We start from the raw sequence: 17,873 nt of genomic DNA, 5'->3' as shown, positions 1-17,873 counted from the left end.
CATTTTGTACTCCAAGGCCAAACTTGCCTGTTATTCCAGTTATCTTTTGGCTTCCTACTTTAGCATGCCAATCCCCCCTGATGATAAGGACATCATTTTTGGGTGTTAATTCTAGAAGGTGTTGTAGGCCTTCATAGAACTGGTCAACTTCAGCCTCTTCAGCACCAGTGGCTGGGGCATAGACTTGGACTACTGTGATGTTGAATGGTTTTCCTTGGATTTGAATTGAGATTATTCTGTCATTTTGGAGACTTTATCCCAGTACTGCTTTTCCTACTCTTTTATTGGCTATGAAGGCTTCTCCATTTCTTCTGAAGGATTCTTGCCCGCAGTAGTATACCTGATGGTCATCTGAATTAAATGCATCCATTCCTGTCCATTTTAGTTCACTGATTCCTAAGATGTCGATGTTCAGTCTTGTCGTCTTTTGTTTGACCACATCCAGCTTGCCTTGAGTCATGGATCTTACATTCCGGGTTCCTATGGAGTATAGATCTTTACAGCATCGGACTCTCCTTTCACCACCAGATACATCTGCAACTGAGTGCCCTTTCGGCTTTGACCCAGTCGCTTCATTCTTTTTGGCGCTACTAGTACTAGCCTGAGGGGCTCATCTTCTGGCGTCATATCTTTTTGCCTTTTGGTACTCTCTATGGGGTCTTCATGGCAATGATACTGGAGTGGGTTGCCATTTCTGTCTCCAGTGAATTAGAACATTACCATTAGCCAAAAATACCATGTCTGATCCTTGTCCTGCTGTAAAGTAGTTGAAAATATTCTGCCACTTTGGAGCAGTTAAATCCAGTATTGGTGTAGTTTTTAAAATAATGTTCAGTAAGATTATTTGCAGTAAAACCCTTTTCCAAGTGAAGGTAAGTCCATTTTACCTTCAATTACATCAATGAATCGTACAGAAGTACTTGCATGTTCTTGTGTATTGTTCTAAAAGCCTAGAACATGTTTGCCCCCCAGTGGAAGTATAAAAAAGTAGCTCACAAGAGCTGTATTGGATGTTTGAAGTCAGGTTTGTTTGAAGGGAACAAGCAAATAATATTTCAAAATTGCTAGTTTGCTGCTGTGCACATTTATTTATCCCTGCTTTGGTTGGCAGTATTTGTTATTAGCACAAGTATGTCTACTTAAATACAAACAGTTATACCACCTACTCATTTTCAGAGCAAGACATCAACTTTGTAAAAGCTTGCACAGCACCTATATTACTCCAAATAAAAAAGCTGGTTGCATTTTTTAAAGAAATAGGGTACTGTGCAAGCATTTCAAAAGCAGGTGCTAATTAGCAGGTGAGGGTGGAGGGAAATCCAGCATTCCACTCTGAACCCCCCACAGCTGGTTCACAGGATTTCAGGGCTGCAAATAAATAAATAAATAAATAAAAATATAAATATTAAAATAAAATAAAATACCTTTGAGAGTCCAAAGCCTCTGCTCATGGTTTGAACTAGATATTTACACATAACACCCATTTCTCCACCCAGCAATTGATGCGGACACACTTGCTGTAGTATTCTTTTTACCCTGCTTTACAGAAGTGTATTGGCTCCCCCAGGTGGCTCACAACAATTAAAACAAACAAACCTGAGACCGGCTTTCCAAGTAAACAAAGAAGTGGAGAAAAGGGAACAGGTAGATGAGGGAGAACAGCTTGGCAATGCCGGGCCAAAGGGGATGTGTTTCAAACAACCATTGATATACAGGTGGAACCAGACTAATCTTGTTCCTCTTGGACAGAGCTTCCACTGATCCAGGGATCCATCAACCTCCGTTTCTTAACTAGGAACCACTTTGAGGTTGCCACTGAGATGATTTCCGTGTATTTCTGGGAGATTGGGGGTGCTCTCGTCTTACCCTGGTCAAGCAGCCGGGATGTGCACAAGCTGGAGGACTTTTCAGAAATCAGTTGGAAGCATTTTGGAGACATTCGTCCCCATTCCCTTCACATTGCCCAAGCAAAGCCTCATCAATTAGTCTTCAGGCAAGCAAATCCCACCAGACTTATTCTGTATCTGCTTCCTGTTTTCTATTGGGCTTCTCTTTTACTACAGCTAATTGGCTGATTGCTTATCTACCCTGATTGCTTATCTACAGGTCTCTTGGCCCTCCATCCCTGAATCCTCATTTGGTAGCCCAGATTTGGCTTTCTGTCCCTGAAGCCTCATTTGGAAGCCCAGGTAGAATTCTTCCTAAGACTGGGTACTAATGGGAAAAAAACAATTTAGCAGAAGCCCACAGTGATAGACAACTTGGCATTCATTTAGGTAAGATCAAATTAATGTAGGTATACTTCTTATATTCAGCATTAGTACATATTGTTGAATTCTCTGAAGAATATGGATGACAATAAATATTTACGTGCTGTTATTCTACTGCCTTTTAAAAATATGAAAACAGAGCATATAAACAAATCTGAACATTTTATATGCCCTGGGTTTACTATTTGAGATTATCTTTGCATTTTTATATTTGACAGAGAAATTCCTGTTTAGTTTTGCTAAAATTCCCTAAATAGTATGGGGCAGTATAGAAATGAAATAATCAATAATAATAATTTTCCTTAGCTATATTCATAAACTTGCATAAACACATTAGGTGTGGTCCTGAATTCTTTGTCACCAAGCCCAAATGGTTAAGCTTGACTGCTACAAATTCAGTTCTATTTGTTGAGGGAATATTTCCAATTGATTTTGATTAAATCTTTGAACGCAGAACAGGTTAATGTGAGTGTTTCTCAAGAGTAAAGGATTTGAGCAGAGTAATATGCCTTGTTACCCACTGTGATTTCAATCAATACATCATTATTAAAGAACATGAAAAGCAGGACAAATGAATATGCACCACACCAACAGGTTATTCTGGATACACAGATGGTATGCAATTTTTTCCTCCTTTTCATTTTTTGTTTCTCTTAAAAAACAATTAAGAGCAATTAAGTTATTCAGCAGAGCACTGCTGTTGCCGTGGCGAACATTCATTTATGCAAGCCATGCCATCTTTCAGTCTCTAGACTAGAGACAAGAGGCCCATCAAGTATTTACATGCTCAGGTGATCAGATTTTAAGTTCACAGCCTCTAATTAACAATGTGCAGTACATTTATATGCTCATGAGGCTTAGTAAAGAGATAGCACAGAATTAACTGTATAGTTGACCAATTAAGTGCTCTTTGCCAGTATTATAATATAAATACACCAGCCTTCTTTGCTGGCTAGTAAGATTCTTTTTAAATAAAATGCTCTTTTTGATACATACAAAGAAAAGACAGGCATTTGGGGGCAAGGAAAGCAACATAAAGCAACATATTCCAGATGTAATTTTTCAACAGAAATCTACCATTTTTCAATTCAGAATGAGGAACAGGAAAGCCCATGGGATGATTGAGGAGAAGGGATACTTGGAAGAATTACGAACCATCAGTCATTGTGACTTTGCGACATTTGCCATTCATTGCATACACATACACAGGTGGGAGGCTCCCATAAGGATTTATAAAACCCTTTGGGAAATATAGGATGTCATCCTTTCTAAACCTGCAAGAGGAAAACTAAAGCAGCTTAGCCTACCAATCATCCACTGCAGGGCAGTAGGAATTGGGAAGGTGATATCTTGCAGCTGTCCTCCTGCCTTCAGTCTCCACTAGGTGGGCTTTTTTGTCCAAAGAGTAACTGTACTTTGGAAGGGGAGGAAGGGGAGCTAGAGTGGCTTCAGAATAACTCTTATTCTGGCCTTTCCAGTCTCTTCTCCATCTACTAAAAAAGCCCCCTTTTCCCCTTCTCTGCAGTTGCTTGTCTAACTGTAGAAAACAGCAGTATCTCCATGCTGGTTGTGGTTTTGAGGGGAATTACAGCAATTCTGGGGCTTCAGGGGATTATTCTGTTACACTTCCAGTCATTGAATGGGCAAGAAATGGTGCCACATTTTAAGGGGCAGGGGTCTCCATGCACTCATTTATTATTTCTTTACTTGTATACTGCCTAAGCACTCTGGTTGGTTCACAACCATCTCTTGAAGTACAATAAAAAGGGAGACAATAAAAATGCAGATACAATAAAAACACAGTATCAGTTTCCAGTGCAGGCAGTGCATGGGTTGTAAACAAGTTCCATTCCTGAGAAAATGATAATTCATCTTTAAGACAAATACGTTTGTAAGTCAGATCACAGATAGCAAGCCCTCCACGTTTGCTGGGGTTTGGGATGCAGGACACCTGTGGGAGTGGAAAAACCACAAATATCTGTACCCTACTCCCCACAACCTCACCAGTGCCTCCTCTTTGCACCATTCCAGAGAAATTTCCTCTCTAGATGGGCAAGGCAAGAAAGTATGCCTTGGAGGCTTCCTTCTCTCTCCTGTCGCTTCCTCTTTCTCTGTAGTGATGCTTTGGATGCCCACCTTCTTTCCTCTTTTCCTCCCTCTCTATGGTGATGACAATTTCCTGCAGTAGGCCTTTAATTCGATTTTTTAAAATTGATAGGTTTTATGGCAGTTCATACGTATGTGTTGTGTGTAACATTGGATGTTCATAACCTGGGGACTGCCTGTACACAAATGTAAAACTCTAATATCCCAACCTACAAAATTTAAAATGCTTTAAACATCTAAAATAATGTCATTAAAAGTACACCTGATTAAAACAGCTGAAATAACTGCTTGGGAACAGAAGGTAGTTTTAACCTGATGCCAAAAGAGTCCAGAAGTCAGAGGAAGCCCCAGATGCAAACCATAAGGTCCAAGTAGATTTAGGTTGGAAGCAGTGTTCCATCAGGAATTGTGGCCCCAATCTGTGTAGGGTTTTATAGGTTAAAACCAGCACTCTGAACTGGGTGCAGACATGTATAGGCAGCCAAAGTGAGTATGCTAGAATTGTTATAAATTTGGATTTTCTGCTCCCACTTATTAATCTGGCTCCTGCATTTTTCCCAAGATGCAGCTTCAGAACATTGTTCAAGGACAGCCCAATGTAGATTGCATTGCAGTAAACTAATTTAGAGATTGCCAGAGCATAGATTGTTGACACCAAGCTATCACTGTCTAGGTAGGGACATAGCTGGACTACCAGGTGACAAAGATAAATCAAGGAATGTCCCCAAGCTATTAATTTCTCCTTTGAGAGCAGTGCAAACCCATCCAGAACAGGTTGAGCACCTTTTGTCCAGTCAGAGGAACCATCCAGCAACTCAATCTTACCTGGATTGAACTTCAGTTAATTAGCATTGTCACAGCCAGGTGCCAGTTCAGTACCTCCAAAACCTCATTGATGAGGATAGAAAGAAGAAATAGAGCTGTATGGCATCAGGATGATGATGATGATGATGCACTCCAAAACTCCTGATGAGCCAATTCTTTTGCATCGTATAGATGTTTAGTAGCATGGGGAATTGGGTTGATCCTTGAGATACCTCAGGCTGGAAAATTATGGGGCCAAACAATATTCCCCAAGCATTAGCCTCTGGAGACAGCCATCCAAATAATGCTGGAACCACTGCAATGTTGTTCCACCCAGTCCCAGCTCAGACTACCACCCAAGAAGGACCATGCTTGATGGTCTCTAAGGCTGCTAAGACATCCAGTCGGATCCATAGTTAGTCATGACTAGAGCAAATACAATGAATTCAGTTTGGTCAAGACTGGCTTGTCCCAATTGGTATTAGTGGTCTACTCTAGGCAAAATAATGTATTATAATCAAGTCCAGGATTTATTAATTATAAATTACCTAATAAGTTCTAGATACTGTACAAATATTGTGCACACACACACAAAATCTCTGTCTGCAGGCTTACAAGCTAAACCATTGAAGACAGAAATAGAAAAGAAAATGGGTTTCCCCAAATTCTTCCACACAAGAAAATGCAAAAATATTCATGGTTTTTCCTAAGCAAGTGAGTTAGGAGAACTGTGTATGTATTCTAAAGTCTAGGAAAAAAAGGTGGGAGAAATGGCATATGTTTGCACTTTCTATCATAGTTCTTCAGACCAAATCATATTTTACAAACCATTTCCACTGCTTAATCTTCTCAACAACTACTTACAGGTTTTCTGCTTTTCTTTATACTTTGACAATACCTGTATTCCTTGCTTGCCCAATATAGATTTTCAGAATGACGTTTTTAGTGTTTGTTTTAAAATGAGGATAGAATCTATAGATAAAGTGCAAACAAGTTCTATAAAGCCTGTATTTAACAGTTATTATGTGTACACCATCTATTGTTTATTTTGGCCTAGTAATTTGAGGGACTTTTGCACCTAAACTGGCGACAATCTGGGAACGAAAAGAATAAGCCATTGACCCAGAAGCTGATTCGGAGTTCTGAAAAGGCAGTGTATTTATCAAAGCCAAGTGCAATTAGTATAAATTACCATCCCATTTTCTTTTTGCCTGTTACTTGATGTCTCATGAGTAAGAAAGCATTACATTTGGCAGCACAGTATTGGCTTTTAAAAAACAACCTACACCTGTATTCAGCCGGGACCGAACCAAACACTTCATCCAAATTCTATTCTCTTTCTCTCTCACTACTCCCTTCCCATTCGTGCTTGTTGGCTTGGACAGGGTGTTTCTTGGTTTTGGCTCAAATAAGTTTTTAGTAGCAAGAGTCTGTGTTTCACATTATGCTTGGCAGAGTTATGTAGCCATGGATTGGATTTCTGTGAAAGTTAAGAGATTCCTTCCTGTCTGTATTGAGTGGAATGATTGAAACGAGGCATAAGAGTCCCATCACCATTGCCTGGGACAGGTGGAAAGCATTTTCTAATGCCTTTGCTTGTGCACCTGGACCTTTTAGCTGTCTATTTGCCAAAGGCATAACTAACCCATGGTATAGTCTTGTTGTTGTCATTTTTAATATGCACAATATTAATCTCAAAAGACTTTCTTTGCCAATTGTTATGTTTACATGCTGTCAATTAGTCTCTGATTTCTGGTGACCCTAGAAATGAATGCCCACCAAAATGTCATTCACGGCCCTGCTCAGCTCTTGTCAACTCAAGGCTGTGGCTTCCTTTATGGAATCAAACCCTTTCATAGTTGGTCTTCCCCTTCTTATTCTGCCTTTAACTTTCCATGCTTAAAATCCCTTTGGAAATACCCTGGGAGATGATTTAAGGATAACAATTTTGAAAAGAGATCAGTAGAGATTATAATTACTGCTTTAGAATCCATTGCCTTACTTTACCTTTTAATCAAAATCACATTCAATTGTGGGAAAGTGCAGTGAAAGGAGGATGATCTATATTAAGCAAGAACTGATCACATTTTGTCCAACTATCATTCCTCCAGTTTAGTGATCATTAAAATATCAGTAAAGTGAGTATTTCAATAGATGTACAATTGTTTGTACATCTTCTTTTCTTCTTTTCAGCAATTCTTTTCAGCAGCCGAAGTGAATTTGGCCAACATTTTGTGCTACACTTTTAAGATCTGGGTATATTCACAAGAAACTGGGACAATTTAGGATAAAGCAGATTCGGACAACGTATACTTTTATTTATACTGAAAGCGAAAATGTTCTGGTTTAAAAAAGAGAGAAGTCTAAAGTGTTTCACAAGAACTAATAAACACTACAGTGACTGGCAACCCTGTAAAAGGTCAAAAAGGAAATAATTGAATCAAGGTAATCCAGAGGCAGGAGATGAGGGGAAAGAAACTGTAGACCCGCTTCCCTTTCCCAAACTCCTATCTGCCAAAATGATAGGCTTTAAACTAACAGCCTGTGAAAGATCAGGCTGATTCATGCATTACATTTTACTCTTTTTCTCAGCTCAAGGAGTCCACAAACAGTCAATGAATGTACTGTTAATCAGGGGAACTCCAAAACTGGCTAATAGCCTAGACTCCAGTGAAGCCCAGGGAAGTATTTTTATCTTACCTATTGCACTGCTTATACGATCATATCACTTCCCCAAGTGGAAACTGGCCCATGGAAAGACATGCCTTTATCATTTAAAGTCAGGTTATTTTGTTTTCAGTTTCTCTGCCTCAAAGCTGGTTACAATTCTGGTCTACATGGTTAAATTAAGCTATGCTGTTTATCTGAGAGGATGCTCTCTAACCGATGTCTAATTTTTCCCAACATCTCCTTTATTTACTAAAACCAGATGCATAAACCTAAAGCAGTAGAGTAATTACAAAGCTTAGATCTCATTTATCATTTTGTGAGTGATTAGAACAATGATGCCTTCGAAATGAAAGGGAGAAGGAAACATTGGGCTTGCAATGGTCTGTCTGACTTTCTGTTTTGCTTGTATGTTAGGCAGTATTTTACTGTATCAAAGGGAACAGTTAGAGTTTTGCATTAGCATACTTGTTTGAAATTACTTTGTCGTCAGTTATTTTAGCAGAAGTACCATATTTTGATTAGCTACACTCCAGTGTGCCATTCACATTGAAATATTTGATAAACAATGTAGAAAACTGGGAATTGTGTGCAGGGTAGGTGGTTGAATCAAACCACCAGAAGTAAGAAATAGCAGGGCAGATACCACCAGAAAGGGAATGTTCCCAACTTCTGCACATGGGCCAGAGAAGACGACACTCAGGATCTTCTGCTCCATTTGCCCGTTCAAATCCCCAGGCCCAAGAAGGAAACAGACCAGCCCACATCATCCTTCTTTTTCATCCTACTTGCTGAGTCTCAAGTACCAGCACTTGAGAAACTGGTACTTTTCCCAAACCACAAAAAAACCTAATCTGTTTATTTAAGAATTCATGGTGCTGGAACCACACAGAGTGGCTTGCATTTGCATTTTGGGGAACTGTATTTGTGGAAACTCCCAATTCCACTGCGACTCTGCTACTCTGGCAAGTCTGTAAAGAATCCAAACCTCTGCCTTTCAAACAGCTACTAACTATGCTATGTCTTTTTAAAAAACTGACTGAATTTTTAATTGAGAAAGTAATGCTTTGAAAAGATGCTGCCCATCATATGACAGGTGTATCAAGCATAATTCTGCTTACCTGTCAACACATTTCTAAGCATACTTTCCTGATTGTCAGTTCTTTCTTCCCTAACTCAGTGATGTTTCCTTTATAAAGATCAACATATGGGCTCTATTCCACTGATCAACCTAAAGACCAGAAATATACATACATACATAAATACATTCTCTCTCTCTCTCAGTGTCTCTCACAAGTGCATGATAATGTCTTCAAATTATACTCCAGTTGGTATTACTCCATTGATGGAATCCTCCTTGATCCACTTGAGTTTTTTGTTAGCATTTATACTAATGAGAAGATGAGTGATTTTCAACAATTGCCCTTTTCCTGGGGCATCTTTGGAACTGCAGGGTGGGCAGGACAGGGTATACAGGGAATCAGCAGAACTTGTCTTTGATCCCATTCTGCTGATGGATACCTCAATTGGATAAAAGAGCACTGCATCAGCAGAGCAACACCGGTCCCCCACCACTGGGGACCAGTTAGTGAGCCAGCCCTAGTCTGTGAGGTGAGAGAAGGATTGGTCCTGGTATTTCCTGGCCTCCAGTTGTGGCAGCGTGGCAGGAGTAGTGGCGTGTTCTGGTGCCGAGCCCCTCTCCTAGTGGGCTAGTAGTGGTGTTGGTGGCTACACAGGGATGCCCAGGAACTCCACAGAGGTGAGCTGATTGGGCTCCGCTCCTGGGAGCTCGATGGTCAAGGTGCGGAGGTTTGGGAAGAAAGGTCTGGCGATGTGGTGGGCTGCTCTCCTGGCTCATCGCTGGGTGCAATACCAGGGTTTTCTGGTGGCTTTGGTGTTCTCAGGTGGTTGGAATGCACGGGGGGCCCAATAGTCAGGGTCACCGGCCTGGAGGCACCCACATAGCACCTATACTTTGGTTGAGCCCCTGTGGTGGCCAGTTTTCTTCTGATCTTTCAGCAGCCTTCGTGGTCACATCGTTGCCCAGTGAATGGTCCTGTTGTGGCTTGGGCAGGAGGTGATCACTGCAGGTGTAAAAGGACAGCTGCACCCTTCTCTTGAGGAATCATCCACCTGGAGGGTCTTCTTCCACAAACTGGTCTTGGGACGACTGGCCTGGTGTTTCCAAGTCTGCTTGGAGAAGGCCTGGAAGGGAGCACAGGCTTCCACCATGTGCCTCTTCCATGCAGAGGAGGCAAAGGAAATGCCCATCGGATGGGGACATTCTGCTGCTGCTGCATTCAGTCAAGCTGTGGAAGGCCACCAAAGATGCCATTGTGTAGATGGGAAAAGCAGAGGAGAAGAGAAGAAGAGGAGCTGAGAGGGAAAGGAAATGTTATCTTGGTGGGGTACAAGGAGTGGTTGATGGTAAAGTGATCCAGAAAAAGTATATTTTGGGAGGGGTTTTTTGTTTTGTTTTGGTTTGTGTGTGTGTGTTTTGTTTTTTGTTTTGGTTTGTTTTTTGTAGCATGAAAAGGGATGAACATTGTGAAAGGGAACCGTGAAAAAGATTGTAGGCAAGATAGGGGAAGAGAAAAAAACCCCATGAGATAGAATGCTAAATACCTAGTAGAAGAGTGAAGCGATTCCCAATCTATGCATGATAGCATCCAAAAAGGAAGAAAGGATGAGCAGAAGTCCCTCCCCATATTTCCTGGGAACAGGAAGGGAAGGCGTTCCCACCCAAATTGTCCGCTTAACTATAGAAGCTTCCAGATAACAGGCTCTGCATAGATGCAAAGCCTGTATGTGAGATGCAGAGATCTCGAAGAGCCCTTTTTCTCCTGTCTTCATTTATTTTATGTATTGTCATCTTGGAGAGTATGCACGTGCTTTTTAGGAGTGTGTCTTTTAACAGTTCCTTTATTCTGAAAAATAGTTACTGCTGTCAGCAGTTTTCCCTTCTGTTTTTGCACCGACATTCATAGTTTTCATTTCTTGCTAACTGACAGTACCTTATTTTCTTTCTTTTATTCTTTCATCACATGCACACTGGTTTCATCTTCACCTCTTTTATAATACTGCGCTCTCTATCCCCCCCCTTTTCTCTCTCTTTCCTTATTCCCTATAGAATACTTATATCATTTTGCTGCTATAATCTCACCCTTCCCTGCACCATTTCAGAAATTTCTCTATGATTTGGTCTATATTATTTTTGCTCACTAATGGTCAAAGCAGCAATTATTTGAAAGAGGTAGCTAGTGACAATACTATTTTTATTTGCTTACTCTGGAGAAAGTGGTGTGTGTGTGTGGGGGGGGGGAGTCTGGGCAGTCTATATTGGATCCATAACATGGGGATTGGAGTGGGTTTCATCATACCAGCAATCTATATTGCCAAACAGTCATCCATTGCAGCTTGGTAGTTAACACTACCCACCCAGTCTCCATTAGTACCACAAAGGAACAAAAGATTAAAGGTCCAACTCCCCACACACTGGTGCCTCAGTCTGGTATCCTCAATCTGGCAACCCTCACCCCTCCACTTTACGCTCGGGTAAAACTACAACACCCATTGGCTACAAGTTTGAAGAGGTGCCTGCTTTGGGTCACAACCTAAAACAGCTCTGAATAGTTTCTTTCCTACTTATTCATTTATATCCCATAGAAACATAGAAACAGAGCGAGTCAGAAGGGGCCTCCTGGGCCATCTAGTCTGACCCCCAGCTCTAGCCGGCTCCGTTCACAACATGCCTCCCATGTGCATGTCTAGCCTATATTTGATAGAAACATCTCTTTTCCTTGCAAGAAACTCAAGGTGATTTACATTATTCTCCTCCTCGCAATCTTATTCTCACAAGAACCCTGTGAGGTACTTCAGGCCAAGGGTCTCTGACTGGCCCAAAGTTACCCAAGGAGTCATTCCACCCAGTGGACTAGAGACTAGGATGCAGATCTCCTGAGCCTCAGTCCCACAGTCTTAACCACTGCCCCACACTGGCCCTGTCACTTTCCCCTGTCATTCACCCCAGTCATTGCCAGGACTTTCAAGTGCTTCTAATGCTGTATTCCTGTTGGGAGGCTTTGCTTATACACGGTTGTCATCAAGATCTTTGGGAACTCAGAAAAATACCAAGTGAGACTTTCAGTCTAATATTGGGGCCTTATTGGCAACAACTCTGCAGGGTTCCCCCCACCCAGGGCCTACCTGAAGATGCTGTATCTTGAACCAGGGACCTTCTGCAGGCAGAGGTTGTCCTCTCTTGATGAAGCGCAGTCATTTTCCTGTCTGCTGCTGGGTTTGTCCAGTTTTTACAGAGAGACTGTTTTTCCCACCAGAAATAATGGGAAAGATGTCTGAGTATGTAGAAACACCTGTCTTGTTGGTAGGAGACCCATTTTCACTACTGACAAAGTTTGAGGGAATGATTTTGTGGTCTCTACATCTGTGAACTACTGGTTGAAATTTGGAAAGTGCAGGGGTGTGGGGGAGATACAGCTGAGGGAAGGTGCAGGAAGAAGGAAAGGGATGGATGTGAATAAGCAGTTAAGCATACTTAGGCATTGCTTATCACCTCAGACTGAAGGATTGGGCTTTGTTGCCTGCTGTTGTGGTTTCCTATTGCAGTGATAAAGTGTCTCACTGCCTCGGAAGGAGAAGCAAGTTTCCCCTGGTCCACTTCAGTTTGGAAAACAGAGCTCTTCCATGGCTTTGGGATATCTTTGTATGAGCTCATAAAAATATGCATCTCTTCCTCTACCATCATACCCCTCATGTATTGGGAGTTTTTTCTCAATCTAAAGGATTAAGTGATTCATTGTTGGATTAATTGTTTTGCATGCTGTGCATATTTCATATTTAAGCTCTGTTTTGATGAATATGTTTAGGCAGAATTTACTTCTCTGCTTGACAAATGTAGGTTTGTTTTCAGTACTCTAAAAATTGCATTTTTATCATTTGTCAGTTCAATTTATCTAATTAAAAGTATTAACACAGCAATCCCATGACCCACAGGAGAGCATTTCAGGAATCTCATCTTCTGTCAAAGTCCCCCTCCTGAAGCCATAGACTTTTCTAGGACTTTGGGAGGGAGACCCGGTATTCTGATTCCTCGCCATGCCCCTCCCATGCCTTTTCACAGGTTCTGCAGCCAGAACTGCAGGAGCTGGCCCCTGGGGTCACAAAAGCAATCCTGGAAGACTTAGGAGAGGCTCAAAATAGTGCTGAAGAGGCCAGAGAAGAGGAGAGGCTGGGATCCATTGGATTCTATGGGTTTTGAAGCCCCACACCCAACAGCTCAGTCTAGATCAAGAAATACCAAGGCAACAATCACCTGTCACTCCTCCAGCCATGTTCACAGCAACCTGGTAGGGCTTAAGATATTCAGAAGCCCCCTAGATCAGAAGCTTCCATCTCCTGGATGATAACTTATACCTAATGTTGTTTTCTTCAAATGTTGTTCAAAGTGTTCTGGGGTGATGGAAAAATAACTTCTGCAAGTGGAATTGGTAAGATCAGAGTATCTTCCATACTTCTAGGAAGAAGTATCTCAACTTAAATTTGGAGTTTCTTGCTGAAGAGAAACCATTTAAAAGCTTCAAGAGAAACCACAAGTGTTTCAGTAAGATTAGGCATGTTTTTCGGACTTTTCTCTACCCTATATCTGATGTTGGCATGCTCCTCTTCTATGGGTCATAAATCATACCTGTCATTTCCAGTGCATGGATAGCCAGGACATGTTGGGTGCCTGCATGTTCTACTCAAGAGAGGACAGTCTTATATTTCAAGTGCTGTTGGTAGACAGTCCTCTATTTGAAAGCATCCTTTCAAGGGTCCAGTCCAGGTCCAGTTTAAAGATAACTCTAAGGATATAGACCAGGGACCTTGAAACTGCCCATCAACAGCCAGCACTTAGCATTTGCACAGGAGACTGAGCAGGCAGGCACAAAGGTCACCTGGGAACAGCCTTCTCCACTGTGGTGAGAGGGATTCTATATTAGTTGAAATAGTAATGATTTCAAAAGTTGCAACCATACTTGCAAATTTAGTGCAAATCTGCAGATTTAATGCAAATCTGTGTTCTCTTTTTGGTGGTGCATAGGGATTTTTAAGCAAGGACTTACGTGTGATAGCAAAATATAATATAGGCCATATCCTACACTGCTACACTGCTGATATGCTCCTACATATCCTACACCACTTGACCACTAGCAAGTGGTATGTGTCCTTCTGGAAAAGGAGAGATCAGTGGAGAATACAGAAAGCAGTTCCACTGACCCGCCCTAGTCATGTCAGAGATCATGTATGAAACCACTAATTCCCATTGTGCCAGTGCGTCCTCTGTTTGCAGCTGATGTCCCATAGGCACATCCTTGAAGTTTGCTCAAAGTGATTGCATAATCTGGAAATTTGTGCAGAATGAATTCATTCTTTCATCATATTCAAAATAGCCACATTTTCTGTGGGCAATCCTGAAAATAGCACAAGGTGGAACCCAATGGGTTGTATCCTATCCTCTTTATTTCAATGGATCTACTCCAAATAGAACTAACACACAACCTATATATAAACAACTTAGCTTTAGGAAGGATTGAAATAGCCTGTTGTCAGAAATATGGTGCAGAGAGGGGAGTACTCATATTTTTGTGACAGGGTCAACAGCAATATTATTGCCGCAAATATGACAGGTATGACTTTCCACACAAAAAGAAATAATACAAGAAATAGTGTTTAAAATAAGTCTATGATGTACACTGACATAATACTCTTCAAAGCCCGCCACATTTCAAAAAATATAATTCATATATTAAAAGATGTGCCAATTGATTTTCCATTTCACATCTCTCTCACTTTCTACCCCTTTAATATGCACATCATGGCAAATGTGAAATGATCAATAAGCAACAGTGTCAAACAAGGTTATTCCATGAACCACCACAGGCTCAGTGCTGATTAGCTTCCAAGATCCGATGAAATGTGATGACTATAGATGCAAGGTTATTGAAAGGACCCAGTAGAGTGAAGCAAAGCAAACAGTAACACAGAGTTCAAATCATTTGCCATCAGAACCCTTTGAAACAGGATTACTTTGCAATTCATTTTGCAGGGTTCATTCCCCCTTTTCTTGCCTCCTTGTATCGTGTATGTGATCCTGTGGCCTGTGTAGCTGAGCAGTTGAACGCTAGCAAAATGTTTCTTTGCCACACTTCCCTCTCAGAGCCATCATCAGAGTTCAATGCAGCAGGGCACCTGCTATGGCCCAAGCTCCAGGAAGAGTTCCAGGCTGGGTCTCCCAGCAGTGTGGCATCCTGCCACCATTATCTTTATGTTCACAGGACTCATCAGCTGAGCAGCAGCCATCATCACAAAATATTCTTCCTCTGCACCCAGTGAGGAGGAGACTGATGGGGGGGGGGGGCAGTTATAACCCAGCAAGCCCAGACTCTGGCTCTGATGTTATCTGCTGCTCCTTACCACTAAAGCCTTTCTCTCTGGGACCACTAGGTATGTGAGACAGGGAAGATATGGAGCTGCCAGGGATGCCGGATGCTTCTCTCACTTCAAGCCTAACTGAGCCAGTGTCTTGTGTACTGGCTCCCTGATTCTAGGGCACTTGAAACATGAAGGCTACATATCCCATCCAAGCAAGGTGCTTTCTTTAAAAGAAGAATTCAAGCATTTCGGGGGGGGGGGGCGGAATTGGTCACATTCCATCTTTGAATCATCTACAGTGAGTCAGATAAGGCAGACAGGTTGTATACATAGATTACACTGAAAGAAAGAGTGGAAGATTTGCAAAGTTCAGGAGCAGTATAACAGTTTATTTTGACTGTAGCATTCTGAATAAAATGCTGAGACCTTAAACTATAATCACCAAGCATAATAACTAAGGCTGACTTTGTATGCACATTTCATCTTTAAATGCACACCTGCCATTCACATTAAGAAGCACCCAAAATATCTGTTTAAATCGTCTCTAGAACAAGCTGAGGTGTATCATTCAGTAATTAGAACTAGCAAAACTTAGCAATGTTACCTACAGTTGTAGCACCAAGCTCCTTTAAAAATCCACATCTTTGTTGTTATGTGCCATCAAGAAATGAAAGCCCTCCAAAATGCGATGTCTAGGACAGCCCCACTCAGCTCTTCCAAGTTCAAGGCTGTGGCTTTCTTTATAGAGTTCATCCATCTCCTATTTGGACCATTTAAACATAAAATTAGATTCAGTGTGCTAAAATCTGTGCTAATAAATTAAATGCACTGGCCATTGGCCCCTTGCATCTCGGTCTGTGTGCCTATGGCTCACCGTGGCTCACGGTGCTTATACTTCATGGCAACTTGCTTTGGAGAGCTAGAAGAGAGACACCAGCAATCGGCTGCTCAAAGGGAAAAAAGTACACAGAAGTGTGAGCTGCCGGGTAAGATCTAGGAAAACACCTATATCCAGTTGGCCTAGCACAGCTAAAAGGATACAACCGATTAAGTTGCCACTAATTTCCACTAGATTGTGTGATGTGGTAACCTGATATGACCTTACGGGCAGCCAGTTTTAAATTGCTTGGGAAACCCTTATGTCCCTACATGGTAACCCTGCTGTAATATACAGTTCTGAAGAACAAAGATAGTGCTTGAGTCATGCACATACATCTGGTCTTGTTTCTGGAAGCTAAATCGTTCCCAGATCAAACTTCAGTAAGTACGTGGAACCTGTTCTTCCATTTACCCTCTTGGCCTTTCTAAAAATACTGTAATCCCCAACAAGAAACTATTTTAAGAGGTACATGTGCATGGGTATACCCATGGGAGGCTTACTTCTGGCACGCATGCATGTGTCAGCTTCACATGGCTTGCATAGTTCATACGTTTTTATTACAAGCCACTCCGTACACAGACTAAGGAGACAGCTTCTGGATTTTGGGAACCACACGCTTTTGGAATCTGGATACTAAATTTTGAAATGTAGCAGGGGGGAAATGCTTGTTTAGAAATGTTAATGCGTGTCCGAAACAATTCCTTTCAGATAACCACAGACCAGTTTCTTAGCTCATTGGATCTGATTTCATAAAACCTGTCTGTGATTTCTCTCTGGGGACCTTAATGATCTTGCCACTTTCAATAAACATCTGTAGAAACTCTACCAGCTTGTGGATAAGGGAAACTCATATGAAAGACTTTATCTTCCAAAATTACTCAAAGAAAAAAAAAACCCTCCAAAAATCCTCACCAGAAGACTAATAGAAACTGTCAAGATGTAGCATTCAATTGATAACTGAAATTGAATTATAGTGCAAAGCATTTGCATTACAGAGATGCTGTTGGAACATTTGATTTTTTTTATTTTGAGGGGGGCAAAAAAGCAAACAGAATGTGGATCTGGGACCAATTAAACCATGGTTGAGAGAACAAAGAAAGTTTAACAGACAAGATGGAAATTAAGGTGGTAAACCGTATTCAACGTCCATGCCAGCTGGGAACAGAATTACATAGTACTCATATATATACATCTAAGAAATTTCCATTTTTTCGCATTAAAAAATCCAGATATGAAGCCGAAGCTGCCTTCTTCGCCAACCTGAAACTGTCTGACTTCAACATCATTGACACCCTTGGAGTTGGAGGTTTTGGAAGAGTTGAGCTGGTAGGTAACTATTTTGTGGGGAGGGGGGAATGGTTTAAGTCTGTGTGTTCAGTTTTCTTATGTAGGAGCAAGGGAATTATTGGGAAGAATTTGGTGGTGAGGGACTGGGAAGAATCCTTGGCTTTTCTTTGTCATGTTAATTAATTAACAAAACAATATTGAAGGTAGAAATGGAATATTGTCAGTAACTAAAAGGCATTTTTCAACTTTGCAGTAGCTGAAAAGAAATTAAAAAATGAAGCAAGACTTTTCACTGCCTTGAATTTACCCTTTACAGTGTCTACATTTAGCACTGCTCACTGTGCTGTTGTATTTAAATAGTGGTATATCAAGGGGAAAGAAAGTCTCTCTCTCTCTCTCTCTCTCTCTCTCTCTCTCTCTCTCTCTCT

The 17,873-nt window shown here is 41.3% G+C and overlaps 1 protein-coding gene across 2 annotated transcripts in view; it reads left to right on the top strand.

Moving 5' to 3' along the window:
* Nucleotides 1-17,873, top strand: part of PRKG1 (protein kinase cGMP-dependent 1) — a 743,395-nt gene that overhangs the window by 673,801 nt on the left and 51,721 nt on the right. For both annotated transcript variants that reach the window (XM_044420579.1, XM_044420578.1), the window contains exon 10: nucleotides 17,388-17,484. In XM_044420579.1, coding sequence (XP_044276514.1) covers nucleotides 17,388-17,484 — 97 coding nt within the window. The remainder of the gene's footprint in view (nucleotides 1-17,387; nucleotides 17,485-17,873) is intronic.

This window comes from Varanus komodoensis, unplaced genomic scaffold (assembly GCF_004798865.1).
Source record: "Varanus komodoensis strain SLA01 unplaced genomic scaffold, ASM479886v1 scaffold11, whole genome shotgun sequence".
NCBI classification, from domain to species: Eukaryota; Metazoa; Chordata; class Lepidosauria; order Squamata; family Varanidae; genus Varanus; species Varanus komodoensis.
This window is presented reverse-complemented; position numbering and strand designations above follow the sequence as displayed.